The sequence below is a fragment of the Oncorhynchus kisutch genome, linkage group LG15 (genome assembly GCF_002021735.2).
Source record: "Oncorhynchus kisutch isolate 150728-3 linkage group LG15, Okis_V2, whole genome shotgun sequence".
Lineage (NCBI taxonomy): Eukaryota > Metazoa > Chordata > Actinopteri > Salmoniformes > Salmonidae > Oncorhynchus > Oncorhynchus kisutch.
Genome location: NC_034188.2, coordinates 30,372,375 through 30,400,142, shown reverse-complemented (window position 1 = coordinate 30,400,142; position 27,768 = coordinate 30,372,375). Strand labels below are relative to the sequence as shown.

The 27,768-nt window shown below is 44.5% G+C and overlaps 3 protein-coding genes across 3 annotated transcripts in view; 2 read left to right on the top strand and 1 right to left on the bottom strand.

Annotated features, from left to right (window-relative positions):
• mcf2a (MCF.2 cell line derived transforming sequence a) overlaps nt 1–10,059 on the top strand; it is a 30,338-nt gene extending 20,279 nt beyond the window's left edge. Inside the window, exons 18-30 of the mRNA XM_031790076.1 lie at nt 1,412–1,481; nt 1,612–1,704; nt 1,875–1,967; nt 2,433–2,561; nt 2,748–2,969; nt 3,314–3,406; nt 3,756–3,834; nt 3,929–3,992; nt 5,201–5,301; nt 6,467–6,579; nt 6,814–6,926; nt 7,707–7,810; nt 7,939–10,059. Of these exons, the coding sequence (XP_031645936.1) occupies nt 1,412–1,481; nt 1,612–1,704; nt 1,875–1,967; nt 2,433–2,561; nt 2,748–2,969; nt 3,314–3,406; nt 3,756–3,834; nt 3,929–3,992; nt 5,201–5,301; nt 6,467–6,579; nt 6,814–6,926; nt 7,707–7,810; nt 7,939–7,979 (1,315 nt within the window). The 3' untranslated portion in view covers nt 7,980–10,059. The remainder of the gene's footprint in view (nt 1–1,411; nt 1,482–1,611; nt 1,705–1,874; nt 1,968–2,432; nt 2,562–2,747; nt 2,970–3,313; nt 3,407–3,755; nt 3,835–3,928; nt 3,993–5,200; nt 5,302–6,466; nt 6,580–6,813; nt 6,927–7,706; nt 7,811–7,938) is intronic.
• On the bottom strand, nt 7,079–15,007 carry f9a (coagulation factor IXa). The gene is made up of 8 exons (XM_020502347.2): nt 14,878–15,007; nt 14,590–14,759; nt 14,453–14,477; nt 13,992–14,105; nt 13,363–13,497; nt 12,981–13,192; nt 11,158–11,284; nt 7,079–10,966 (listed from the first exon to the last, which is right to left on the bottom strand). The coding sequence occupies exons 1-8, from the start codon at nt 14,942–14,944 to the stop codon at nt 10,386–10,388; spliced, it is 1,431 nt and encodes a 476-aa protein (XP_020357936.1). The 5' UTR covers nt 14,945–15,007; the 3' UTR covers nt 7,079–10,385.
• Nucleotides 15,008–27,226: 12,219 nt separating this feature from the next.
• Nucleotides 27,227–27,768, top strand: part of LOC109905137 (fibroblast growth factor 13) — a 181,541-nt gene continuing 180,999 nt past the window's right edge. Inside the window, exon 1 of the mRNA XM_020502342.2 lies at nt 27,227–27,702. The gene's annotated coding sequence lies outside the window, so the exon portion shown is untranslated. The remainder of the gene's footprint in view (nt 27,703–27,768) is intronic.

Here is a 27,768-nt window from a genome sequence, read left to right as displayed (position 1 = left end):
AATGCTTCATCTTAAAATCAACCATGTCTCCTGTACACTAGCTACACTGAGCAAAAATATCAACGCAACATGTAAGTGTTGGTCCCATGTTTCATGAGCTGAAATTAAAAACAATCCCAGAAACGTTCCATTCACACAAGAAAAGCGTATTTCTCTCAAATGTTGTGCACAAATTGGTTTACATCCCTGTTAGTGAGCATTTCTCCTTTGCCAAAATAATCCATCCACTTAACAGGTGTGGCATATCAAGAAGCTGATTAAACAGCATGATCATTACACAAGTGCAGTTTTGTCACACAACACAATGCCACAGATTTCTAACATCTTGAGGGAGGTTGCAATTGGCATGCTGACTGCAGGAATGTCCACCAGAGGTGCTGCCAGAGACTTTTATGTTAATTTCTCTACCATAAGCCGCCACCAACTTCGTTTTAGAGAATTTGGCAGTCCGTACAACCGGCCTCTCAACCGCGGACCATGTGCATGACGTCGTGTGGGCGAGCGGTTTGTTGATGTGAACAGAGTGGTGGCTGTAGGGTTATGATATGGGCAGGCATAAACTACAGACAACGAACACAATTGCATTTTATCAATGGCAATTGAAATGCACAGAAATACCGTGATGGAATTGTGAGGCCCATTGTGAGGCCCATTTCTCTTAAAGTATCTGTGACCAACAGATGCAAACTGTATGTGTTTTCCCAGTCATGTGAAATCCATAGATTAGAGCCTAATTTATTTATTTAACTTGACTGATTTCCTTATATGAACTGTAACTCAGTAAAATCTTTGAAATTGTTGCATGGTGTGTTTATATTTGTTCAGTATACAAGCCAGTTTTCTCTATCCAGCTGTGTGAGTTAGTTCAAGTGTTTATTGGTGGCTCTGTCTGTATCACAGGAGGTTGGTGGCACCTTAATTGGGGAGGATGGGCTAGTGGTAATAACGGGAGTAGAATTAGTGGAATGGTATCAGACATCAGACATATGGTTTCCATGTGTTTGATGCCATTCCATTCGCTCCGTTACGGACATTATTATTATGAGCCGCCTCCTGTGATCTGCATTCTCTATATCCTGCCTGCTGGGCCTGCTCCCCTGCTGGGCTGAATGGCTTAATTGAATGACTGCACGAGGCCCTAAGCCAATTAGAGCCTCTCTAACTGGTGTTAAATATGAGTTGCTCAAACAAGCATTTGATTATGCAAACGAGAGAGGAAACTTGCAGACACAGGGGGCTCAGTGGCACAGCTGTGTGGGTGACCCCAGTCATTAACTATGGATGAGGGCAGGACATGGGGCCTACTGTGAGGCTGACTGTGTGGTGATGGTTGCTGCTGTGTGTGGTTAGGGTATGACCTATTGACTCAACATGTCTGTGACCTCTGACTCATGATCTCTTCCTTCGACAGGGTGTTCCTGCAGGACCTGGAGGGCTGCCTGGAGACCCCAGAGGGAGTAGGGGCCTGCTTTCTGGAGCGGGTGAGGAAAGTCTATAGTGTGTGTGTGTACATGTCTGTGGTTGTTTCTGAGCAATGTCTTTACCTACAGTATATGTGTGTTTGTCTTGCATGGATGGTGGGTCATTGGAAATGCTTGTGTGTATTTCCAGAAGGAGAATTTCCAGGTGTATGAGTGTTACTGTCAGAATAAGTCTCGCTCAGAGTCCTTGTGGAGGCAATTCTCCGACTGTGCCTTTTTCCAGGTGAAGCCTGTTTCTGTCTGTCAGCCCACTACTGTTCCCTATTGATACTTAGCCATAATATTCATTTTTTTAATGGCACAAAATGACATATTACTTTAAATAGATTCACGGTTGTGGTAAAGCAGTATTAAAGCCTTCCCAATCGTGTCCCTCCTCGACATATTCCACAGGAGTGTCAGAAGAAGCTGGAGCACAAACTGGGCCTGGATTCTTACCTGCTGAAACCAGTACAACGCCTTACCAAGTACCAGCTACTACTGAAGGTATGACACACACACCTCTACCCAGCACACCATGCCACTATTGCAGTGTCTCTATAGTAGATAAAACCATGTGGAACCTTTATCATAATTCAATGTCCCAAAATCCTGTAAATGGTAACAGCACTCTTACATAACCTAGCTCTACAGAGGGACATTCGTTTCAATGAATTGAATGCATGACATTAGGGATTACAGATTAAATTGCAGAGAAATCCCATCTGGTTAATGGGGACTGCTACCAATTTTCTTTCCTGTGTTAGTCCCTGTTAAATGACAAAATAAGGAAAATCTTACATGCAACTATTATTTTATAGTACAGCTGGAGAATTTGGGATTTCAACTTTTATCTGTTATTGATGTGTACCAGACATTGATTTGTGTGTGTGTGTGTGTTTGTTTGGTGTGTGTGTGTTTGGTGTGTGTGTGTTTGGTCTGTGTGGGTGTGTGTGTGCGTGCGTGCGCTAGGAGCTACTGAAGTACAGTCCAGGAGGCTGTGAGGGGACCTCGGAGCTACAGGGGGCGCTTGCAGCCATGCTGGACCTCCTCAAGTCAGTCAATGACTCCATGCATCAGATCGCCATCACGGGCTACCAGGTGGGGCCTCCTGGTGCTGCTGACACTGTAAAGAAAAGTGGTTGAATCTGATCATAGCATACAGTATATTGGCAATTTATACAATTCTGTCAGTATGTGTAGCATTAGATTAACTAACTAAACCAGTCCCTGTGTTGAATTGTGTATGAGCCAGTCTCTGACCCTGTCTGTGTATTGTTCACCCAGGGAGAGTTGTCTGACCTGGGCCGGGTGCTGATGCAGGGCTCCTTCAGTGTGTGGATCAGCCATAAAAAAGGCCCCACCCGTATGAAGGAGCTGGCCCGCTTCAAGCCCATGCAGAGACACCTGTTCCTGTATGAGAGAGCCCTGCTCTTCTGCAAGCGCAGGGAGGAGCATGGAGAGGGTGCAGACAAGACCCCCTCCTACAGCTTCAAGCACTGTCTCAAGGTGTGTGTGTATGTGAAGGCGGTACTTTCTGACACGTGCTGCCTTTCGGAACTGTCTCCAGTGGGATGTTTGTTTTGGTTTGTGTGTCAAGGTGAGTGTGTGTGTTAATATGCACAGGGCATGGCGGATGGTGTCACACCACCTGATGTTCTCCTCTTGATTTATTATTGAGCCCCTGAGCTTCCTGCGATCACACAGAGGTGTTTGGGCCAGCGGGCCAGCCGTGTAGCGTGTAGCTGACGTGTGGGTGATGTGTGACGCATGACGTGTGCTTGTAGGCCCCAGGCTCAATCAGTATGTGTGTGTGTAACAGTCAGTGTGTGTGTGTGTGTGTGTCCTGACAGATGAGTGCGGTGGGGATTACAGAGAACGTCAAGGGAGATGTGAAAAAGTTTGAGATCTGGTACAGTGGCAGGGAGGAGGTGTACTTAGTTCAGGTAAGGACTACCTCTACTCTGTGAAGTGACTGTTGAAGTTATTCATGCCACCCAGAAGCAGCGTATGTTCACCACACAAGCACTCTAGACAATAACCACCACCCACTGACTTGTTTGTCATCTGCGTGTTGTTCTGTTCTTTGTTGTGCCTTCTTTGTCAACTTCATGCCATGTTATGATTTGTTATGTATTGTTACAGTGAAACATGTGTTATGTTACTGTGGTGCCATTTTGAAATCATGCCTGTAAGATGCAAATAAAATGTCTTCACAAAAAAATAAGTATTCTGTCCATCTTGTCATTGTGTTTTGTTACCATACATTGATTGTATTCTATTCTTATCTCCCAGGCCCCCACAGTGGAGGTTAAGATGGCTTGGCTCAATGATCTGCGAAGGATCCTCACCAACCAGCAGAAACTCCTTAAAGGTTTTGGATGTCACTCACATCACTCTCCAAAGCACACCCGACAAAGAGTTGGTTTAATTCACCTCAGACATCTCTGGTTGTCTTTTTCTCTCAGATGAGCATTGTGTCAACAACCAGATGCCAGAACACATTCCACTGTCTCCGCCCTTGTCTGAGAGGTATGTTGGGTGTAAAAGACACAGCAGCTTCCCACTGATGGTGTGAGTGTGGCAGGCAGTTATGTGACCTGTTGAGACGGTTATGATATGTGGTGTTGGGGAGCATATCAACAAGCAGGTATAAAGCTGGGAAATAGAAACCGAGGGGAAGAAGGTTAAGGAGCTGATGTTTGACGAGAAGATGTGTGTGAATGCTCCCCTCTCTCCTTTGCTGTCTGGTTGCTGTCCCCCCCCCCCCCCCCCCTGCAGGGGTGTGCGGCCGTCCGGAGGGGCTCCTAAGGGCTGTCTGCCGGGGCTGGACTTTGTCTCGCTGTCCGCCAATGTCTTTCAGTGTCTGCGCTCCCGGAGTCCACACCCTCGAAGCCCCCGGCAACGCCCCCGGCCCCGCCCCCCTAACCGACCCCGCCCCCAGCGCCACTGACCCGCCCTGACGCTTAGTGGTAAACTCAGCCCAGCTCTGCATGCCTCGGCCAGGCTCGGCATGGCCCAGATTGGGGACCTAAACCACCCACAGGGCTGCTGTGTTTGCATACTGACCGTCATCTGCAACCCATTTAATAGCAGACTCCATTCGGCTCATAAATCGCCAGATGTGGTTTTCATGTCTTGAGAGACCAATGTCCCAACAGGCCTTCCATCTCAGACATCTTACCCCAAATGACTGCACCCATCTTTGCATGGGATTTTCAATTTAGCATGGAATGCAAATAAACAAAAAAAGTATTGATTTCCTCATGTTTCCTGCACCAGAACTGCTTCTAAGATGGGGTTTGCTTTTTGAGATTGAATATAATTGAAATGTCGCTAAATTATAGTAGTTATTTCAAACCCAAGAAAAATAGACCTCCTAATACACTGATGAACTAGGATCTTGTTAAATGGAGACCAGATCTTTCCATGCGCCTGCATGTGTCTCAGTGTGAACTTGGTTGCACTTGGTCACATGGTTGCTATATGCTGTACTCTGTTTTGCTGCTCTGTGGGCTGTTTGGCTGGCGGCTGAAAGGTCATCATGGTGGTGTGAGATAAGAAGTTGTCCTTAACCACAGATCAAGGATCAGATGTTCCTCTGAAATGAGTAAAGGTTAGATCTGTGGCTAAGGGCAGCTTCTACCTGGACCATGAGTTCGCTCATTGATTAAGTCTAGTTAAATAAAGGTTCAATAAAATGTATACAAATTGATTGTGTCGTGTTGTCTCTCCCACAGCAAACAGCAGAGGGCGTCGATCAGCTCCGAGGACACTGAGTCAGGGAGGAGCAGTCCAGACCCCCAGTCCCACTCCCCTCAACACCGGCGCAACCGACGCAGTGAGTACACCACTACCCCATGTACAGTAGACTGGTTGCCAGACAACTTCACCAAAATGATGTACTCGCATCAATGGGGCACAAGGCCTCGTGGTGTTATGATTTTTAAACGGTCTGATAGCTAGCAACAAGAGGCTGCCATCAGCTAGTTGTATCTTGTTATTGATACCATGTCTTGTTTTGAGGTGTTTTGACTTATGTCACCTGTATGCTAATATGGCAAAAATTATAATGATGTATTTGAGAGACAACTAGTGGTTATTGTGGAAATGTATGTTTTCAATAAACATTTGGAGATGAAATACAGTTCATATGTTGTTAATAATCCTTTTTGAGTTGACAGTTGTTTTGCCCCTAAATTGCGCACGCATCGGGTTTGTTTCTAAGCAACCCACCTGTCTATACCCATAATATAACGGAAATAGTTGGTAACTATTTGTAATTATGGTGATTGGGTCAACAATGGTTATTGGGTCATGACAGATGGTACATGAAACTCCTCTGAATTTACATTGGATTTATGTGGGTATTAATACAATTGCAATCCCGGTTCCCTAAAGATGCAGGTATTTCACATGAAGGAGCTGTGGGTGCATGGAGGAACTCTGGGGGGGGGGGGTACAATATTAAAATGATACTTAGGTGCCGATACTATATGTATTGCAGTTCTATATGGGGGGGGGGGGTACAATATTAAAAAGATACTTAGGTGTCGATACTATATGTATTGCAGTTCTATATGTATCAAGATGATATATATTTTTTGCGATTCGATGTTCCAAGAGAAAGCCATGCGAAAATGTGTTTTGGAGGTAAAAGTTCCAAAACCATTTAAACATTTTAGAAAGAAGATGCAGAACAAGCTATAGGATGATAAATCCTATGGTTTTATCGCTGGTACAGTGCACTAGCGCTAGCTAACATTGCAAGTCAATACTTGGGAGTCAGTATTGATATAAAATCTGCAAAAATAATAACGCAATACTCTACAGTATAGATTCTTCCCCCCTATCCCTTGAAAAAATATAATTTGATTGTCAATTACTCCGTTTTTAATTGTAATTTATCGCTATAGTTACCACGTATTTACTTCGGGTATTTCTGGTACTTCATTAAGGCACTATATAAGGAGAGACAACTCAAAACTAAAATGTGTAATTTCCAGGCTGGCCCGGTGCACCTCACTCAGTAGACATCTGTGAGGGTCTGGAGGAGTGGGGTGGAGGTGAGGACCCCTCTCAGCCTTCAGACACCGAGGAGGAGGATGCTGCTCAGCTGGTGAGATGGGTTCTCTACAACATCAATACAACCACTCATTTGTATTTAAACACTAACACACTGTGTGGCCTCGTTCCTTACCCAGGACCTTAAATATGCTCAGAAAGGTTAAAGGAACCTCTTCAAACTCCCTACGTTTAAAGTGGACACTACACGTTTAAAAGGCATACTCTAGTAGGCTACAGTTCTACATATCCTTCTCCTAGTCTAACAGAATTGTGTCTGTCCTCCCAGGCTCCAGGCAGATATAAGGCCTTGGCTGAATGTTCACGATACGGCCCAGATGACCTCACCATCAAGAGCGGTGATGTCATCCAGCTGCAGCACGAGGACAGCGAAGGCCACTGGTGAGTGTCGACAGTGTCAGTTGTCTGGTGGTTGGTTGCCAATGGCAGAACCTTATTTGACACGGGTTTGACATGGGCTCTGGGCTGACTGGAGCCTAATATAGCAGGTGTAAAGACTTAACCACAAAACAGACAGCGTAGGAGAATGGTTAAAAGCAGCGTGTGGCAGTCCTATCGGCTACCATTTTATTGTCATTTCACAACAATTCTACATGTTGAATGGCCACCATTCGTCAACACCCAGCAGGTTATCTTCTGCACACTGCGGCGCTCCGCCAATTTCATTATCGTGTGTCCTGCCCTTCACCTTAAAGGTCCAATGCAGCTAAAGTTTGTATCTCAATATTAAATCAGTAAGTACTGTGATTTTTTTCAATTAAGATGGTCAAAGAAATACATATGTTTCTTAACAGTGAGCAATTTCTCAAGCAAGAATGTTGCTAGGACTGTCTGAGAGTGCTCTGAGTGGGGAGGGGAAATCTGAAAGGCTTGGAACTCTATTTCTTATTGGTCTATTAACTAATTGTCACCAGGCAGACCAAAACTCCCATTCCACCAAAACAGGTTGAAATGTCATGTTTTTTTCAAATGGCTCTAACATTAAAATGGCCTTATCATAATTTTCACAATTTCTCAGTAATATTCAAACCTCAGTGTGATTAAAAAATATATATTTATATAAACAAATGTTTGTTTTAAATGAGAAACAGTAATATCATGTTTTTGACTGTACTGGGCCTTTAACTCCTCTAAAGCCTCCCTCCCTCACTCCATCTCCAGGCTGGTGAAGAACCTGAGTCGCAGACAGGAGGGTATCATCCCAGTCCCCAACCTGCACATGATTCTGGGAAACGGCAGTAGAGGACAGTCCACCAGACTAAGAGGTAAGGTTAGTGTTACAGTACAGAGGAAGAAGTTTCTAAAGCCATTTGTACTCTCAATCCTCCTCTCTGACATGTAGCTCATTAGATGGGTTTCTTTGAATCATTTGTGTCTCCTATCTTTTATGCAGATCCAGGGAATCTGAAGGCCAGAAAGCTCAGCTCCCCTTAGAGGGAAAATGCTGTCTTCAAGTGCTCGCGGGACCTGGGAAAGTGGTTAGTCGGAACCTTGTATTTCCCACTTCGGAGGAGCTTTGGAAGGCAGCAACACCTTTTGTTGGACCTTTACAAAGATTGACAGACTGAAAAGACAGACTGTTTTCCATTAGACATTTTGAGGTCATGACTGATGGAATATCTTAAACTCTGCTTCCTCAAAGTGCTCTGATTGGCCACGATTAGAGACAACTAGCCAATTTAAGAAGGACGTAGGAGTTTTAGGTCTGGGTTTTTGATTGACATTTTTCTGGGCCAGTAACATGAGGACCAGTTTTTTTTTTTTGCCCACCATGATGGACAGTGGACACACTTTATGAATGTTACCCTCCAAACACTTTAGACAGCACAGGGTTCTACCAGCACAAAGGCACACGGTTTGGTGAAGGACAAGGGACATGTAAAAAGGTTTGGGACTTAAAATTCAATCCCCCACTTCCTCTTAGACCCAACCAATGGGCTTTTCTGTTGGGCTGCTGTAGCTGGATTACATCCATGGACTCTCGCTCTCTGAGGGATTCTTAACCGTCATTGCTAATCAGTGAGAATGCAGTTGTTGTTTGTATGTTTATGCGTTTATTCTTATGCGTCATAATAATCCGGGTTTTCGCCTGAAACATTTCTTAAAAAGATACTTTTGTACATAGCTATGTCATTCATTTTGGATGTGTATACTTGAATGTTGGTCTATTGTTTGTTGATGTTCATTTATTATACATGATCATGTTGTTTAGGTATCCATCCTGTCTTATTCCTTAAGGCACCCTTCTCTTAGCTCTCCAAGCTTGAAATGCCAAAACGTGCCGTGCCAATAATGCCTTTTTATTCCTGCAATGTTGGAATCGAGCTCCTCTTTGATAAATGTACTGTCCGCAATATCAACCGCAGTCTTGCTTCTACCTCACATCAGACCTATACTCCACTGGCACTTTATTAATGCTTATAAGCTAAATGCAAGCTGAAAGGAAACAAGAGGAAAGCTTTACTATCTTTCCAAAGGCTCTAGAGAAATTGAGCTCTCCATGAACACAATACCTCCTTCATGTTTTCCTGATTCATACCTATTCTTTTTCAACTTCTTTTCCGAAGCTCAGTGTGTGTCAATGGCGAGGAGACACACCGCCCCAATATACATAAAGTTAAGATGTCACGGATGGTCAATTCCGACATCTTGTGAGGTGATGGTGACTGATAGAAGGGTACTCCTCAGGTCTATAGTGATATGGGGAAGAGCTACTACCCGCGTGGCGCCAGCAAAGACTGATGTCATTCTCCCCAGGATTTCACTCTGTCTCCCCGGTGTGACAGCACAAAATGGAGCAAGAGAGAGAGAGCTGGATCAAGAGAGAGGGAGAAATGTGCCACTCTCTCTTCCTCTACTCGTCTCCTTCACGGCCTTGCAATTAATCTTAGGCTTCCCATTAAACAGGATCATACAGCAAACATGAAATATACACGCTATGTTGAACGCTTAATTAAATATTGATTGCGGACTTATATGAATTTACTACATCAAATCAAGGCCCCAGTCGGAGGCCTGCCTTTCATATGCTGCGTTTGATGTGGAAATGAGCCAGGAAAACAGCGGGAGCACAGCGCCACACTACTAATGTCTTCTTATTAATTCATTAATTAATTTTGCTATCAAGTTGTTCCTTCGCGGCGGTAAGCAGCTGTGCAGCCCAGTAAAATTGTCTATCTACCCTTAACGGAGACCTGCTTGACTGCTGCGCGTCGCATCAATGGGTTTCTCTCCTCATATGGCAGAATTAGCTGGGTTTTCTTTCTTTTGCTGCACATTTTGCACTGAACTGTGATGTTCAAAAATAGAGACAGAAATATGCTTGAAAATGCTGTGCGTCTTTGACAAGCGCTGTAAGCTCGTTGCTAAGTGTTTCTCATAAGAGAACATAGCATGGCTGACTGAATATTGACCGGACGTGGCAGGTTTCAGGTTTTTATTATTGTTCTTCAGTCATCGTTGTTGATTGGCTGCATTTTTATACAGCTTCAGTATTGTATATAGACCAAATAAAGTATTTATTGAAATAATACAGGTTTCTTCTGCGCCTTAGAGTTTAATGTTTTTTCTTCTATATTAGAATACAATAAAGAAGTGTTAGTTGCTTGCATACAGCCATTTGCCAGTAAATTATAGTTTTTGTTTTCTGAATAAGCATAATAAATGTTCAGTAGGCATAAGCATCTGTTCGCCATACAGGTCTCTATCATGTAATGCTTATCTTCACCAGCTACAAGAAGACGCTCTCTATTTGAATACAAAACAGACACATCTCCTGAACCCCCAAAAGACCTGGAACAAAAAAAGCCAGCGTGGACCCTGAGGGTCAAAGGTCAGGGGTTAGTCATCCAGGACGTCATGCAGCATGCGCTTGGTCACTGACATAACGTGACGTATCCATCTATAGTAATGCGACACTCTGGTGTATACCCCATACTTCCCATCCTTGGCACACTCCTCTCCCCAGCTCACTATCCCTGTCAGGAACCAGGTGTCATGGTAACGGTTGGTATGGGGACCCCCGCTGTCCCCCTGGCACGAGTCTTTGGCCACGTGAGCATAGCCGGCACAGAACATATACTTGGTGATACGGGCACTACTGCTATCCTTACACGACGTCCTCTCTGTAAATGGCACCTCTACCTTCTGTAGTAAGTGAGACGTGGCCCCCTGGAAGCGTGTGCGACCCCAGCCACTGACCGTAGCCGGGGATTGATCCTTCACCAGGTCCTCGGTGAAGACCTTGGGCCCCAGGCAGATGGGTCTGGCGTGGGAGGAGAATGTGATGGGGTTGTGCAGGCGCAGCAGGGCGATATCGTGGTTGTACAGACTCTGCTGGGAGTCGTAGAGTGGATGTTTGTACTGCTTCGACACCTCGTGGTCCTGTTCCGTGCCCTCTTTGTCATTGATGTTATGCTCCCCTGGAGAGGTACAATAACTCAATTAAGTAATCCATCTGTAATCAATATGAATCGTCCTAGTAGAGAATTTAGTTTTAGTCATAGATGCAATGAAATAGATACAAATCATACACCTATGAACACGCTCCTGTGTAAAGTAGTGAGAATGTACCGTAGCTGAGCTAAAAAAACTAACCGGAATTGTGCCTTACCCACTCTGACGAAAAAATATCCCTGCTGTCCCTCCACCAGACAGTGGGCAGCAGTGATGACCCACAACTGACTGAGGATAGAGCCCCCACAGAAAACCTGACCACTGGGCCTCTGCACCAGAGCAGCCTGGGGGAGTAGAGAGCAGGGAGAGCCCGTTACATACAGTACCAGTCTAAAGTTTGGACACACCTACTCAAGAGTTTTTCTTAATTTGAACTATTTTCGACATTGTAGAATAATAGTGAATAAATACATCACAACTATGAAATAACACCAAAGAAATCATGTAGTAACCAAAAAGTGTTAAACAAATCAAAATATATTTTAGATTCTTCAAAGTAGCCATCCTTTGCCTTGATGACAGCTTTGCACACTCTTGGCATTCTCTCAACCAGCTTCACCTTGAATGCTTTTCCTACAGTCTTGGAGTTCCCACATATGCTGAGCACTTGTTGGCTGCTTTTCCTTCACTCTGCGGTCCAACTAATCCCAAACCACCTAAATTGGGTTGAAGTTGGGTGATTTTGGAGGCCAGGGCATCTGATGCAGCTCTCCATCATTTGCCGCCATGGTCAAATAGCCTGGAGGTGTGTTTTGGGTCATTGTCCTGTTAAAAAACAAATGATAGTCCTGCATATGGAGGACAAGCGCAAATGGGATGGTGTGGTAGCCATGCTGGTTAAGTGTGCCTTGAATTCTAAATAAATCACAGACAGTGTCACCAGCAAAGCACCAAAACACCTCTTCTTGCATGCTTTACGGTGGGAACCACACATGCGGATATCATCAGTTCACCTACTCTGGGTCTCACAAAGACATAGCGGTTGGAACCATAAATCTCAAATTTGGACTCATCAGACCAAAGGACAGATTTCCACTGGTCTAATGTCCATTGCTCGTGTTTCTTGCTCGTGTTTCTTGTTTCTTGGCCCAATCAAGTCTCTTCTTATTATTGGTGTCCTTTAGTAGTGGTTTCTTTGCAGCAATTTGACCAACAGTTGATGTTGAGATGTGTCTGTTACTTGAACTCTGAAGAATTTATTTGGGATGTAATTTCTGAGGCTGGTAACTCTAATGAACTTATCCTCTGGAGCAGAGGTAACTCTGGGTCTTCCTTTCCTGTGGCGGTCCTCATGAGAGCCAGTTTCATCATAGCACTTGATGGCTTTTGCGACTGCACTTGAAGAAACTTTCAAAGTTCTTGAAATGTTCTGAATTGACTGACCTTCATGTCTTAAAGTGATGATGGACTGTTGTTTCTCTTTGCTTATTTGAGCTGTTCTTGCCATAATATGGACTTGGTCTTTTACCAAATAGGGCTATCTTCTGTAAACCACCCCTACCTTGGCACAACACAACTGATTGGCTCAAACACATTAAGGAAAGAAATTCCACAAATGAACTTTTAACAAGGCACACCTATTAATTGAAATGCAATTCAGGTGACTACCTCTGAAGCTGGTTGAGAGAATGCCAAGAGTGTGCAAAGCTGTCATCAAGGCAAAGGGTGGCTACTTAGAAGAGTCTCAAATTTCAAATATATTTAGATTTGTTTATCCCTTTTTTTGGTTACCACAGGATTCCATATGTTTTATTTTATGGTTTTGATGTCGTCACTATTATTCTACAATGTAGAAAATAGTAAAAATAAAAACCTTTTAATGTATAGGTGTGTCCAAACCTTTGACTGGTACTGTATATCGGCCCTTACATGGTAATAATAATATATATGGGTTGTATGTAGCTCTTTTCAAGGACCCAGAGATGCTTAGACACACATTCACCAGTGCATAGTGCATCTTGGTATTTTCCCCTCTCTTACCTGCCATGGGATATCTCCAGGGGTGACTGTGACGCCACCTACAATACGTATTCTGACGTTGAGGTCTCCGACAGGGGGCTTGGTGGTATTGGCTGGGGTGAGGGAGGGGGTTGTAGTGACGTTGGCATCTGATCTTGTGTTCTTAAGGGGGAGTAATGATCTAGACATGCCCGTGATCACAGTCCGCCTGTCTCTGCCACAAGGAAACTCCACTGGTGGTATACAAATCCAAATTAAGGAGGGCTGGGTGGTAACTCTACATCAAGTTACTCTACACCACTGACGTAACGTTGTAATCACACTACTGTATTGACATGTTGCTACACAGTACTTTAGCAAGATTATGGTAAATGTATAAAAGACCTGTGAATGTTGTGGCTACCTTCAGGATTGCAGTTGACTCGATCCTGCGCCAGCTTGTAGCCCTCTGCACAGCTACACTCTGCCCCATAGGTGTCCAGGTTCTCACAGAAATGCATACATTCTCCATTATTCACAGCACACTGTCTAACTGTTACTGTGGGGAGAAACCTACATCAATTACCCACATCTAAAGAGATGAGGTATGTTAAATAATATAGCAAATAGAAGTAAGTATGGTTGCGATTGTTATTGATTTATTTTACCTTTATTTAACTAGGCAAGTCAGTTAAGAACAAATTCTTATTTTCAATGACGGCCTAGGAACAGTGGGTTAACTGCCTGTTCAGGGGCAGAACGACAGATTTGTACCATGTCAGCTCAGGGATATGAACTTGCAACCTTTCTGTTACTAGTACAACTCTCTAACCACTAGGCTGCCCTGCCGCCCCAACGTGGTTTTACAACCGTGTTATCGCAATGTTATAGGAGTGACGTCCAGGCAGAGTTTACATAGAGCGTCCTCAACTGGTTTAAGCTGGACCAACCTGCCCCGAACTGACTGAAATGGAGGACATTTGTCAAGGCCTATGCTCCTTATAGGAGCCAATGGCTTAAGTCAAGTAAGCCATTACGATGTTATTACTGTACCTATCTCACAGTTCGTCCCAGTGAAGCCTCGTAGACAGATGCAGGAGTAGGATCCTTTCTGGTCTTTACATGAGCCCTGGTTTAGACAGGGGGACGACTTACACTGGTCCCCATCTGATACATAACAGAGCATTATTGATGCAATTTACGTTACACCAAGTTTCATAAACACACACACACACGATAACATACACATACCCACTATACGCACTATACATACACATGGATTTATTACTGTAGATATGTGGTAGTGGTGGAGTAGGGGCCTGAGGGCACACAGTGTGTTGTGAATATATTGTAATGTTTTTAAAATGGTATAAACTGCCTTCATTTTGCTGAACCCCAGGAAGAAATAAATCAATAGAAACACAGCTAAACCCACACACCACACACAGCTCTGAGTCACAGCTTAATCCCCTCTGTTTGTGCCAACACAACAGTTAATCATTAAGCAAAGTCACCTTCATAAGCGGCCCAAAACGCCATCTGAAAAATAAATACAGAATCTTCAGAATATCACAAGTTAACCCATTCATTACACAGTACCGGATTCATGGTGGAGTCTAACCCCACCATACATACACACACACACACTCACCGTCTTCTCTTCATTCTCAAATGCTTCCCTGGCCTCCTCCAGGTCACACCTCTCCTCCAGACACTCTCTCTCCAGGTTCCCCCATAACAGCTCCTCGAACACCCCTGTGTTGTGGCGCCTCTGTCTCCTCAGCACACTGTCTGCTGCCTGGCCTGACAGGAACACTGGGGCTGGAGGGCCAGAGGGAGATGGTAAGGCTGTTACAGTCATGGCTGGTGCATAACTGACAGTAATATTGTTACTAGTGAGAAACCTACTGAAACCATCAGCAGTCAGAGCAGGACTTACCTCCCCAGCCCAGCCGGCAGTCTAGCAGCATCACACACAGGAGGAGGATTAGGTAAACTGTTGCCATCCCTGTCTGATCTGATACTCTGGTATCACAATGCCCAATGCAGAGAAACACACACACACCATGGACACACTCTCACCCACTCCAAAGTACAGCTGTCTGTTTACTCTTGAACCACAGTGGCAGGGTATGTTTGCTGTTAGTTTGTTTTGCCTCTAAACATTGACATACTGTGGTGGATTTATAATTTTCTATTTGTACTTTTTGACCAGCCAGGTCAATTAAGAACAACAGCTTCTTATTTATAATGATGGGTTGGCTGGCTGGTGTAAGTATCCGTGTACATCCTTTTGTGAACGGATTGTTTTTACATGGTTTTTTTTCTCTCTGATGACCGATTTTTTTCCGTCGTTCTCTGATGTGTTCCTCTAGGTTTGTACTGCAATCAGAAACGGAGAGAACCCCCGTCTTCAACAAAACATGCATTTCAGGTAATATACCACTAGATGGCGCACATGTCTATTAAACAATGTCTACCAATGCTTTGATTGAACATCACTTCATACTGTACGCACACACCCACTGAGATGAAAGGGCTAGGGGTTAGCAGTTTCCCTGACCAGCTCACATTACCAGTACAAACCCCAGGGACCTAATTTATCAACCGTGCGTAAATGTCTCACTAAATTCTGGCGTACGTGGAAATTCTAGGATTTGTGTGCGCCTAAAATGATTGGGATTTGTCAAACTGTCGCACGCAACATATGCATGTTTTCATTGATAAATCAGATCCATAATATATTATATGTGTGTGCTGGTGAACGAGCGCTACAACCCCGCCTGAAAACGCCCTCCATTCATTCACATTTTATGGAAACAAAAACACCCACATTTGCTATATGATTTGGAAATGTTGGAAAGTGCAATGGCACATTTTATCACATTTCTGTAGAGTTGTGGGCAGAATGTTTCGATCTTTTGCAGGGACTTTTTCAAACTAAAATGCAAACTAATCGCCTACACCGAGTGCCAAACACTGGCTGTGCATTATGCACAATTGATTGCCTTTTCAAACAATTTAAAAGTAAATGCTACAGCTCACACTATGCAAAAATAATAATGGTTGTTCAATATTTTGTTTGTCAATAGATGATTGTGTTTCTATCTCCTGTCTTGGTATAGGCTCGGAGATTAAAGAGGCTATAATGTCGCGCTCCTATCTCAGTCACAGCAATATTGCCGCTTCTATAGGTTACCGGTCTATTTGGCTATCGATTGAGTGGTGGATAAATAGTAGCCTAATATTTGTTGTGTAACGGGAGTAAAAATGTTGTCAGAAAATATTATTATGATTTGGGTCCATAAAATAAAAGTCAAAGAAACACTTTACTCTACATGCTCTTATGAGATCACCTTACCAACGGCAAACGCGTTTGTTTTATCAGTAGCTTACGTTGTAATGCTTTTATTAGCCTACAATTATTGTAATTCCTGTTCGTCAAACACTTCAATTTCCCTCAATATTACACCGTTTGCTTGTAATACAGTTCTTCAACCACTAGAAATGGTCTGAGATATTATTGGAGAAATGCACACTTTCCTGTCAAGTTTAAGATTAGGTAAATGCCAACCTTTGCGGGAAAAGTCCCGCATGCAAGGATCATATTTTTTTGTGCTTATGCACTGTTGATAAATGAGGCCCCTGGTCCTAAGGTTAACCATACACCAGTGAATGGCTAGGCTAATGCAGCTCTCCTGGGTGCTGTGAGAATAGCGCTGATGCAGCATACTGCTGAGGGTCAGTGTCTGTGGTCCAACCCCAGTGTCACTATGTGGGACTATGTGGTCTGGCCTGGAGAATAGGAGCCCTTCCCTGGTCATATCCCCCTCCCTGTGGGGAGTCCCCGGGGTGCTCTGATGGAGCGCCCTATTGATCCAGACCATTTATATTTCATTGAGTCGTTAAACGGCTGAATAATTCATACTTCAGTAATTAGCACCGGGTTTTTATGAGAGAGAGATTAGGGCGAGTGTAGTCGAAACATGCTGACTGTTTTGATAGCCATCCACAGCTACACCTTCTTTCCTTTCTTTTCACAACCTTATTCATGCACTGTGGTTGCACTCCTGTATTTCTCCATGTGATCAACTCAGCCCTGAGATAAAGCAGGCAACCCATTACTACGAAAACATGGAAACGTATACCGTGCATAATGTCATTTCTCAACAGTGGATAGACCTACTCCATCTGTCCTATAGCCCTCTGACTCACAGCCCTGTTCAGCATGCTTAGTTGACATCTAAACAAGGCTGTGTTAGATGGACTGCGGGAATCTAGGATGGGAGGAGACAAAAGCAGTAGGATGTATAAAGCCAAGGCCATTGAGATCCTTGGTGTGTATCTCACTCCTGGCTGCCACACGTCCAGAGCACAGCAGGGAATTGGTTGCCGGCTTCAATTAGATGATCTGCTACAATAGTGGATCAGGGCCGGGCCCAGCATGTAATAAACACCCTGATGCCTGCTCAGTGTCATCGATTGTACAGTAGCTCTTGGGGAAGGCAATGCTGGCTTGGGAGGAGTGATGTGGCACTCTGAGGTTATATCTTTATAGATTCCACACACAACCCACGCCCATGTTGTTGCCTTTTCATCGGCTGCAGGGAAGGATTCTAATTTGTAGAGGGGTTATTTTTGAAGTGTTAAAACATCCCTCTGGCTGGCTGTGAATCGAAGTGCCTCCACAGACCATTCCAGTAGAGCCTGTTATATCTACACTAGGAGTAGTATGTCTCGATATACTCTGAATGGTTTCCAAGGAATTCAGTTGTATACAAACATAGCATTAGCTAATGCTTTCAGAATGTTGACACACTCATCTAGCGCCATTACAACAGTCAAAAGATCTGTAGGGTGCAGTTCTATTACAACAGTCAACAGATCTGTAGGGTGCAGTTCTATTACAACAGTCAACAGATCTGTAGGGTGCAGTTCTATTACAACAGTCAACAGATCTGTAGGGTGCAGTTCTATTACAACAGTCAACAGATCTGTAGGGTGCAGTTCTATTACAACAGTCAACCGATCTGTAGGGTGCAGTTCTATTACAACAGTCAACAGATCTGTAGGGTGCAGTTCTATTACAACAGTCAACAGATCTGTAGGGTGCAGTTCTATTACAGCAGTCAACAGATTTGTAGTGCAGTTATATTACAAGTTATAGAGAGACCAAGGCCAAGCGACTAAACTAAAGTAACACCATCAAAGAGTATTAATTGTTTTAAGTTGCATTTCCAAGATCGAAATCAAGACCCATGCTGTTCTGCTGATGGAGTGGGATCTGATCAGCGACTGAGAACCACCACCAGGAGGGAGTAGTAACGACCGTTCCTGTCGGAGGTAGGCAGTATGTCTAGTGTGTATACCTGCCTATTGAGCCATATCACCCTGGAGAGGGGCGCCAACTTGGGGAAGCCAGGAGTCAGGGGTTGGAGCCTCACTGAAGTAACCCTAGAGCCCTGGCAGCCCTGTACGATCCATCATGGCTGCCCTGTTGGCTATGTCTGTGTCGATTAGGGCAGAGACTGCGGAAAGTGAATTGCTCTTCTCAAGGCTCCTCTACAGACTCTCCTTTCAGCAGAAAGGTCTTAGCAGCAAAGCTGTGCCTAATCTCTCACTTTGTCTGGCTAGGTGTAACTTCTCGTCTCTGAAGCTCCTCGCAGCGCTCTCCTCTCTCTGTATTGGAGTACTAATTTGAGTGGGGATACGCATCTCTGAGGTAATGCCTCCATCTACAATCCCATTGATAGCATAGCTTTATATATGATATCTACACATTACTTCTCTGTCCTCATCTGACTGGTGTAGAAGGAATCCGAGCTTTGCCTTGGTGCCAAAGTTATGGACTTAAGGGCAAGAGGACTGTATTGACATTGGACAAGGGTGGCATTGAATGACATTTAATGGGCTTCTGGTTGCCATTGGGAATTGCATAGGACCGAGATTCCCATGAGGGAAATAGCCAGGATGAACTTTAGGGACAACTCTGGATCATAATGCCTGCCTAACATTACTCTGCCTGGGGCTCTTGAAATATAGTCAATCCCAAGGACACAGCCTTTTTAGGTTAGTTTCCACTGCTGATCACCATCCTCCCTCGTCATCCAGTCAGACAGGCCTTACATAAGCAGCCCAGGAGGACAGTCGAGATGATGAGGTAATGCCTGTCGGTGTGTATTAAGGCAGCTCTCTGAGTGGGGAGAGTAGGAATAGTACTCTACTCTGCTGTACTGCTTGGTGGCGATAGCTTCTGTAGTGTATTTATCACTGGAGCTGTGTTTGGGGGTTTGGAGCGAGACGACAGTACGACACACTCTCACTCCTCAGGTAGAGGCAAATGAGGAAACCCACTGCAAGGTCAGTCAAAGGGCGACTGCAGTCCTCACAGAGCTGGATGAAATGAAGATCAGAGCCGAGCAGGTGTGGAGGGAGAAGTCTACGTCACTCAGCCTGAATAGCAAGTACTGTGAGAACAACCTTCATTTTGTTTCTCAGGTCTTAAGATTGAAAAGTTTTCGATCTTCCACAAAGTCGTTTTTTCCTCCCTTCAATGACAAGGGAAGTAACAGATGCCTTTCAGTGGAGCGATTTAGGGTTCTGTCACCCCAAAAGTATTGAAAACCACATACTTGCCCAGTTTTGGAGTGTAATAGTTTTGTACTTCCCACTTGCTACCATACATGACTGATTCACCAGGGCTGTGGTTGTATATGATTCTTGGGTTTAGAATGTACTGTTCAGCATAGACCAGTAAGTAACCATCAAGGACACACGATATGCCTGTACAACCTTCAAATCTCAGTCCCCTCCCTCTACCCCAGCCCCCTGGATAAGGTCATTGACATTAATGTGATATTTGAGAAAGAATAGCTCTGTTAATTAGCCACAGTCATTCTTGAGACTGAAAGGGTAATGTTTCACACCCACATCCCCTCTCTCCACCCCCCTACCCCTGTCTCTGCCAAACCCAACACTCTGACATTTAAACAAGCTGCTTGATATTTTGCCAAAGACAGAAAAAAGGAACACTCGCTCTAACTGGCTCACAACAGTGATCACAATCCATTTGACTTGAATAGTCCCTGTTGAAATGTTTTCTGAGGGAAGTTCTGCCAGCACAGAGGCTCTCTCTGTATGCGGATACAGTTACAGTCTTCATTAATGCGGAGTTCCTCCGTTAAGAAAATAAAAATGCACTTGTCTTTTCCAACTAGCAGTGACTTTGCTGACAGGTACTTGGTCGAGAGGAAACGTACCTGCTACGATTGTGATGTGGTGCTGTCTCACCTCGCTATCTGAAGATGAATGCTCCAATGGACGTCGCCCTGGATAAGAGCGTCTGCTAAATGACTAAAATGTGAAAATGTCTTCATTAATGCTGAGATCCTCCATTAAGAAAGCTATTAGTATGGTCAGGAGGGGGCACAATGATAAGAGCTGTGTGGGAATTGTATGGTAAAGATCTCCTCAGTCCGATTTTAGGCCTACTGTTAAAACAGGAATTAAACCATTACAGCCTACAATTAAGTGCTCAAAACCCCATTCCTTTCCATACCCCCAAAATCTCAATCAATTCAAAGTTTATTCGCATACACAGATTAGCAGATGTTAATGCAGGTGCAGCGAAATGCTTGTTTCTAGCCCCAGCAGTGCAGTAAGTGTCTAACAGTACACAACTAATATCTAATAATAATACTAATACACAAATAATCCCAAGAAAAATAGATAAGAAGAAACAAGAGAGATGAAATATCAGAACTCTCCCTGCCCCCTCTCCTCCCCATGCGCTGACTCGTGATGTGGATGGACTGACAGAAGCTCTCGGGCAGGGATGTTCAGCCACCGTTAACTAAAACTGGAGCTCTTAGCGCTCCTGGACAGAACTAGCTGAAAAGCCCAATGTTTGCTCACTGAATGTCAGACATGTGTCGGCTAAAAGCTGCAAGAGGCAGGGATGGGAGATGAGGGAGAAATAGAGGGGACTTGCATAGAGAGGACATATAGCATGGACATGGTTGAGGAATGTATAAAGTGCATTCAGAAACTTTTCAGACCCCTTCACTTTTCACACATTTTGTTACGTTCCCAGCCTTATTCTAAAAATGATATCTGAAAAAACATCAATATACACACAATACCCCATAATGACAAAGTAAATGTATTAAAAATAAGAAACAGAAATGCCTTATTTACATAAGTATTTAGACCATTTGCTCTGAGATGCGAAATTGAGCTCGGGTGCATCCTGTTTCTATGGATCATCCTTGAGATGTTTCTACAACTTGATTGGAGTCCATTTGAGGTATATTCAATTGATTGGACATGATTTGGAAAGGCCCACATCTGTCTATATAAGGTCCCACAGTTGTCAGTGCATGTCAGAGCAAAAACCAAGCCATGAGGTTGAAGGAATTGTCCATAGAGCTCCGAGACAGGATTGTGTTTAGGCACAGATCTGGGGAAGGGTACCAAAAGATTTCTGAAGCATTGAAGGTCCCCAAGAACACAGTGGCCTCCATCATTCTTAAATGGAAGAAGTTTGGAACAACCAAGACTCTTCCTAGAGCTGGCCGAACTGAGCAATCGGGGGAGAAGTGCCTTGGTCAGGAAGGTGGTCACTCTGACAGTGCTCCAGAGTTCCTCTGTGGAGATGGGAGAACCTTTCAGAAGGACAAGCATCTCTGCAGCATTCCACCAATCAGGCCTTTATGGTAGAGTGGCCACTCCTCAATAAATTACAGCCTGCTTGGAGTTTGCCAAAAGGAGCCTAAAGGACTCTCAGACCATTAGAAACAATATTCTCTGGTCTGATGAAACCAAGATTGAACTCTTTGGCCTGATGCCAAACATCACATCTGAAAGAAACCTGGCACCATCCCTACTGTGAAGCATGGTGGTGGAAACATCATGGTGTGGGGATGTTTTTCAGCAGGAGGGACTGGGAGACTTGTCAGGATCGAATGAAAGATGAACTGAGAAAAGTAAATAGATCCTAGATGAAAACCTGCTCCAGAGCGCTGGGGCAAAAGTTCACCTTCTAACAGGACAACGACCCTAATCACACAGCCAAGACAATGCAGGTGTGACTTCGGGACAAGTCTCTGAATGTCCTTGAGTGGCCGAGCCAGAGCCTGAACTTGAACAGATCAAACATCTATGGAGAGAGCTGAAAATACCTGTGCAGTGATACTCCCGATCCAACCTGACAGAGCTTGAGAGAATGGGAGAAACTCCCCTAATACAGGTGTGCCAAGCTTGTAGCGTCATACCCAAGAAGACTCCAGGCTTTAATCATTGCCAAAGGTGCTTCAAAAAAGTTATGTAAATGTGATATGATTTTTAAAAATATATTAATTTGCAACAATTTCTAAAAACCAGTTTTTGCTTTTGTCATTATGGGGTATTGTGTGTAGGTTGATGAGGGGGGGGGGGGAGCGATTTAATCAATTTTAGAATAAGGCTGTAACAATGTGACAAGTCAAGGGGACTGAATACTTTCTGAATGCACTGTACTTAGGTAACTCTGTGTAGGTGAGGTAGTGAAAGGGCCCTTTGGGTGAGGTAATAAAATAGCTATTAGGAGCTCAAAGACAGAGAGAGTGTCTGAGAGATGGAGGGAGGTAAAGCGAGAGAAATGAGGTAGAGTGGATCTGAGTCACTGAGTGCCTTCTTTCCCTGGAGACGAAATCCTAGGTTCCCAAATTTGGGTTCAAGACAATTTCATCTTAAAACAATTTGATGTTTGAATCAGATGTATAAAATTGCCATGTTTGTATCATTTTAAACCGTACTATTAGTCTATCTATTGGGCTAGCCACAACATCATCAACAAAGCACAAAACCAATCAAATGGATTGATAACAATCGGATATCGTTAAAATGTTTACTTACGTGTAACAATTTGGCTTGTTAGACACAGTATAAAAGGTCACATTGAGAGGTAGAGACGCTCTACGCTCTAGTCCTCCACAAGACAGGCCCAAATCCTCTAGTAAACCAGTTAAAGAAGGTCTGAAGGGGTCATAACTCACTTCAGTGTGGACAGCCAGGCCTGACAAAGACTTCATCACCAGAGTTAAATGGGAGCCTGTCATCCTCTGTGATTTCTGTACACCAAATGCCTATAGATCCCATTCCCTGGGGCCAGAATATCTAGTTCCCTGACACAGGAGGCTTGAAAATTTAATCCGGAGCGGCTGTGGAGTCATTTGATGTGATGGTGGTGATGTGACAGAAATGCAGTGTCATTTCACGCACTTTGACCCCAACCTCTAGTGGCAGAAACAACTGGTGACCCGGCGGTGACCTATAAGAGGGGGGTCAGTTGCCCTGCTCATGTGATGCGCTGCATGGGGTCAGATATATACTAACAGGTGGAATAACGTTACATGTATGGGGTGTTCAGAAAGTAGAGCGGTACATTCCAGAAGATTACCTGAGCTCCATTTCTAGAGCACAGTAAACTGACTGAGCCTATGTCTTCTGGCCACAAGGAAATACTCCATGAACTTTATTGCAACGGCTGCAAAAAAAAAAAAAGTATTTTACTTGTGCCTTAGCCTAGCTCTAGCCTACCGTACAGTACAACATAACGCAGTATACTGTAGTACACAGTTTGCTCTGGAACAAAAGCCCACCCAAAGTATATGCACAGATTAAACACAGTCCTAGACATGTGTTGACATCATCAGTGTCAGCGTAATAGAAGCGCGGTTGTACTTTTCTTATCAGCCTTCCCCAGAGCACAGCTCAAATCAACAGCGGCAAACAAAGGCATCTGACGAAAAAACCCCAGTGCAGTGCAATGCCGGGGCATAAATCTCCCTCCATCTCCCCTCTCTCCCTCCTCTCTCTCTCTTCTCTCCCTGACTGTTCCAGAAATATATTTTAAGAAGGATCCCTGACAGCTCTAATATTGTCTCCCCCAACATCACCATGAGTGGGTTTCAGTGCGTAGGAGTATCAAATCAACCCAATCCCTCTCCTCTGCCCTCCTCAGCCCCTTCTCTCCCTCTCCTCAGACCCTTCTCTCCCTCTCCTCTGCCCTCCTCAGACGCTTCTCTCCCTCTCCTCAGACCCTTCTCTCCCTCTCCTCAGACGCTTCTCTCCCTCTCCTCAGACCTCCTCAGCCCCTTCTCTCCCTCTCCTCAGCCCCTTCTCTCCCTCTCCTCAGCCCCTTCTCTCCCTCTCCTCAGACCCTTCTCTCCCTCTCCTCTGCCCTCCTCAGACGCTTCTCTCCCTCTCCTCAGACCCTTCTCTCCCTCTCCTCAGACGCTTCTCTCCCTCTCCTCAGCCCTCCTCAGCCCCTTCTCTCCCTCTCCTCAGACGCTTCTCTCCCTCTCCTCAGCCCTCCTCAGACCCTTCTCTCCCTCTCCTCAGACGCTTCTCTCCCTCTCCTTAGCCCCTCTCCCTGGCCGCCCTCAGCCAAGCTTTGCTCCATGTTATTCTGTCCATCAGATGTACTGTATATCTGTGCTCTGTGTGCAGATGAGCTGTTGTCCTGGGGATGGGAAATAGATTTTGAATTGACTGCTGTGGTGTATAAGCACTGTGAGGTGGAGGGGGTTAACACTGACCACTCCAAGGGCAATAGGAACACACACGCACACATGCATGTAAGCGTGCACGCACACACACACACACACACTAGGAGTTTTATTTCTTCATGGAAACCAGATAAGACCATGACACTTTAAGATGTTAACGGCGGCGGCGCTTTCATTTGAACTTGTGAATCCCTTAACTGGCATGTCATGGAATACTATGATGGTTAGAGGGTGGAGGTCAGGGAAGGGCTTTACATCAACACATGAATAACTGTCGCTCTCTGGAACACCATCTGCCCATCCCTTCAGCAAGGACAGGCGGCGCTCCAAGGGCATTCACTCCTGGACACACCTTAATAAACTGACCAATCTAATAACAGTGTTATACTGTAATCTTCACTCACTCCAATTGGGCTCTAACCGGAAGGTCCCCGTGTAGGACGGGTTAGTGACAGACGACAAGGGCTGGCTGTGTGTGTGTGTGTGTGTGTAGGGGTGGGTGTTTTGGCTCATGGTTGACAGTGCATTTTCCGGACACAAGCTGACACGATGGAACAAAAACCTAGCATGACGCTTGAGTATGGGTGAACAAACACTATGGCTTGGAAGGGACACGTGACAGTGACATGAGTGAACACATGAGCGACTGTATATAATGTAGTGTTTAATGGTTCTGACGGAGTCTCCCCTCTACACAGGGACAGAGGGGGGAGAAGGAGAGAGGCGTCGCTCTGAAAGGTCAGAGGGCGTGCAGCCAGGCAGCACAGCTCGTGGACACAGCACGAACACCACCCAGTGACATTTACAAGCACAGGAACAAAGGCTGTAGGCTGCTGAGTAAGCACTCCATGTCACCAACTACTTATTGACTCCTACTAAAAGGCTCACTATAGTTTCTCCGGGGTCATTAACTGGTTATACAGATGGGATAGTGTAGCAGAGTAGCGTGAATAGACAGAAGTATGTTATAAATGATGTATAATTGACTTTAAAACGTTTACCACTGACATTAAATCGTTCCCCCCCCTCAGTTCACCATCTGTATTTGGGTTATTAGAAATAACCTCTTTGGTGGTGGCTGGCCAGAGTCCAACCAAAAATAGGCCTAAATCCAGACATAGAAGTTAGTGGCTTTCTGGATAACATCATCCACAGTCCCTCGAACACGGCTCTGGGTTATCATCAGCATCACAGTATTGTCATGCGCCTGAGTTCTGGGACCTCTGTCTTTGTTGGTTAAATGGGAGCAGCTGTGTGCTAGTCCTGTGGGTAGGGAATGTGTGAAAGCCTATGTTTGGACTTGAGGAAGAAGTGATACAGTAGGAACTTGCAGAGCCAAAGACGCACTTGAGAGATTTCACTAACCTGCAGACACATTATTATATGTTCTCTCTCATTCTTCAATTGCGCCACCATTTTGTATCACCAAACAGACTGTGAAAGGGTAACGTTGGAGATGCATGTGACTATCGACAAAGATGACAGGTTGAAGGTTCATCATTTTCAACTAGTTAGGGGTGTTGTATTGTACCAGGTAACCAATGGTCCTGTAGAGACATGTATTTGTCCAGGGCCCTAGGCTGTGGGTTAACTGAGTAGTAGTGGTTTCCTGTATTGACACATCCAGTCATTGACCTCATGGCATTATTCAAGACCACGGTAACCTCTCTTACCCCTGGCTAACGGAGTGTAGGCAGATCCTGCTGATCCCGAGTCTCCACATCTCTGTGTCTCTGCTCAGACAGTCAGGATGGGTGAATAATCACCCTAGGTATGACCTCTCTCTCTGCTTCAGTGAATACTAATAAGGAACCAGGTGTATCAAACCTCCGAGGGGCCATATTCTGATGGGCAGGACAACAGGAATCTCATCACCACTGCTACCTTCAAGTACTAAGCTAATAACACTCCCACTATGCTCATCTGGTCCACACTGTTGGCCTGGGATGTTAGGCTTTTCCCTGGTCTCCCCTGAAGAGAGTCCTATTATGGATCAATGTGAAATAGGTTAGTTTCTGGAAACCGTGACCCAGCATGCTGAGGATTCATTTGGGGAATTGTGACACACCGGGGGAAGGCTCATGTATCACAAACAAACATTGATATTGGGTATCAAGACAGAGCTAAACAAGTGTACACTGCACTTCCTCTCCAACAGAACTATTAGTATTACTTCATCTGACAGGTGTGCTACTGTATGGAACTTCTCATGGCCTTTGAGTCAGGGAGCAGAGAGCAGTTACTCAGTGGATTTAACCTCATCACAACCTGTGCTGTGCGTCATGCAACTGAGCTGGTGGCCTGCTTTTCAGCTTCCTGATGGGGAGAAGCCTGTGACAAAAAAAAAACACTTATGGCAGCAAGTTATATCTTGGCTGGGGTTTTGCAAGAAGTAAAAGGATAGAGAAAAATGGCCCAAACCCAATCACAAACCATCCTCAAACAGAAGGCCATGTCTATAAACAACAAGAGCTGGCTAAAATAATGTGTTTTTTTAAAGCCATTTCCACACAGTATTTTCTGATCTTATTTGCCTTTTGTCTAGACGGCTCTTTATTGTTTAGAGTACTCTCCAGGTTGATTTTCAGCTTTAATGTTTTTTATTTGAGTTATTTTAGATGTCAACTAAAAACAATGTAATGATGAAAGAATGATGTGTGGGAAAATACGTATATTCCATTATTGAAATTTCGCAGGGTCTATACTGGCCAGTTAGTGCTATTCCTCCCTCCTAGAGGCAGAAGGGAAGCTCAGGTCGACATCGGCATTTACAGTTGGTAGTACTTTAAATAACTTGACAGACTTGAGAATGAGAAAAGAAAGCTGAAAATGTGTCCAGTTTCCACACACTTAAAAAAATACTGTATAGATCCTGTAACCGTCAACCGCAGCCTTTTTTTCTGCCAGGCCAGGTGATGTGACACAACGCATGCAGGGGTCGACCTAGGACCGTACTTCGTAGTTCTACGTCTTGACACAAGCTAGAGCGGGACAAGTTAGTGTTACGAGCCAATGTTGCTCGGTTTGTTTATCGAACAGTTCGGGATTTTGCGTCTGGAGCTTTCGATTTGATTAACACACATTGGTCGTCTGTCTAGGAGGACTGAATGCACATTTTACACGTGTTAAATTAGGTGTGAACGCTGACGGTAACTGTTTCTATGTTGATTTTCTCATCTTCCACCGCAAAGGCTACAATTCACTCTCAGCTTAAGGTAAGGGCGCAGTTTCTGCATGATGACTGTTCTCATCTAATTCAAGACAAAACTCTCCCACTTTAT

Excerpts from the sequence above, each read along its gene's own strand:
- f9a (XM_020502347.2), bottom strand. The coding sequence starts at position 14,944 with ATGGCAACAGTTTACCTAATCCTCCTCCTGTGTGTGATGCTGCTAGAC. Across the intron at positions 14,478-14,589 it reads TTGAGAATGAAGAGAAGACG|ATGGCGTTTTGGGCCGCTTA; the intron begins GTGAGTGTGTGT and ends TTTATTTTTCAG. Across the intron at positions 11,285-12,980 it reads CTGGAGATATCCCATGGCAG|GCTGCTCTGGTGCAGAGGCC; the intron begins GTAAGAGAGGGG and ends CTACTCCCCCAG.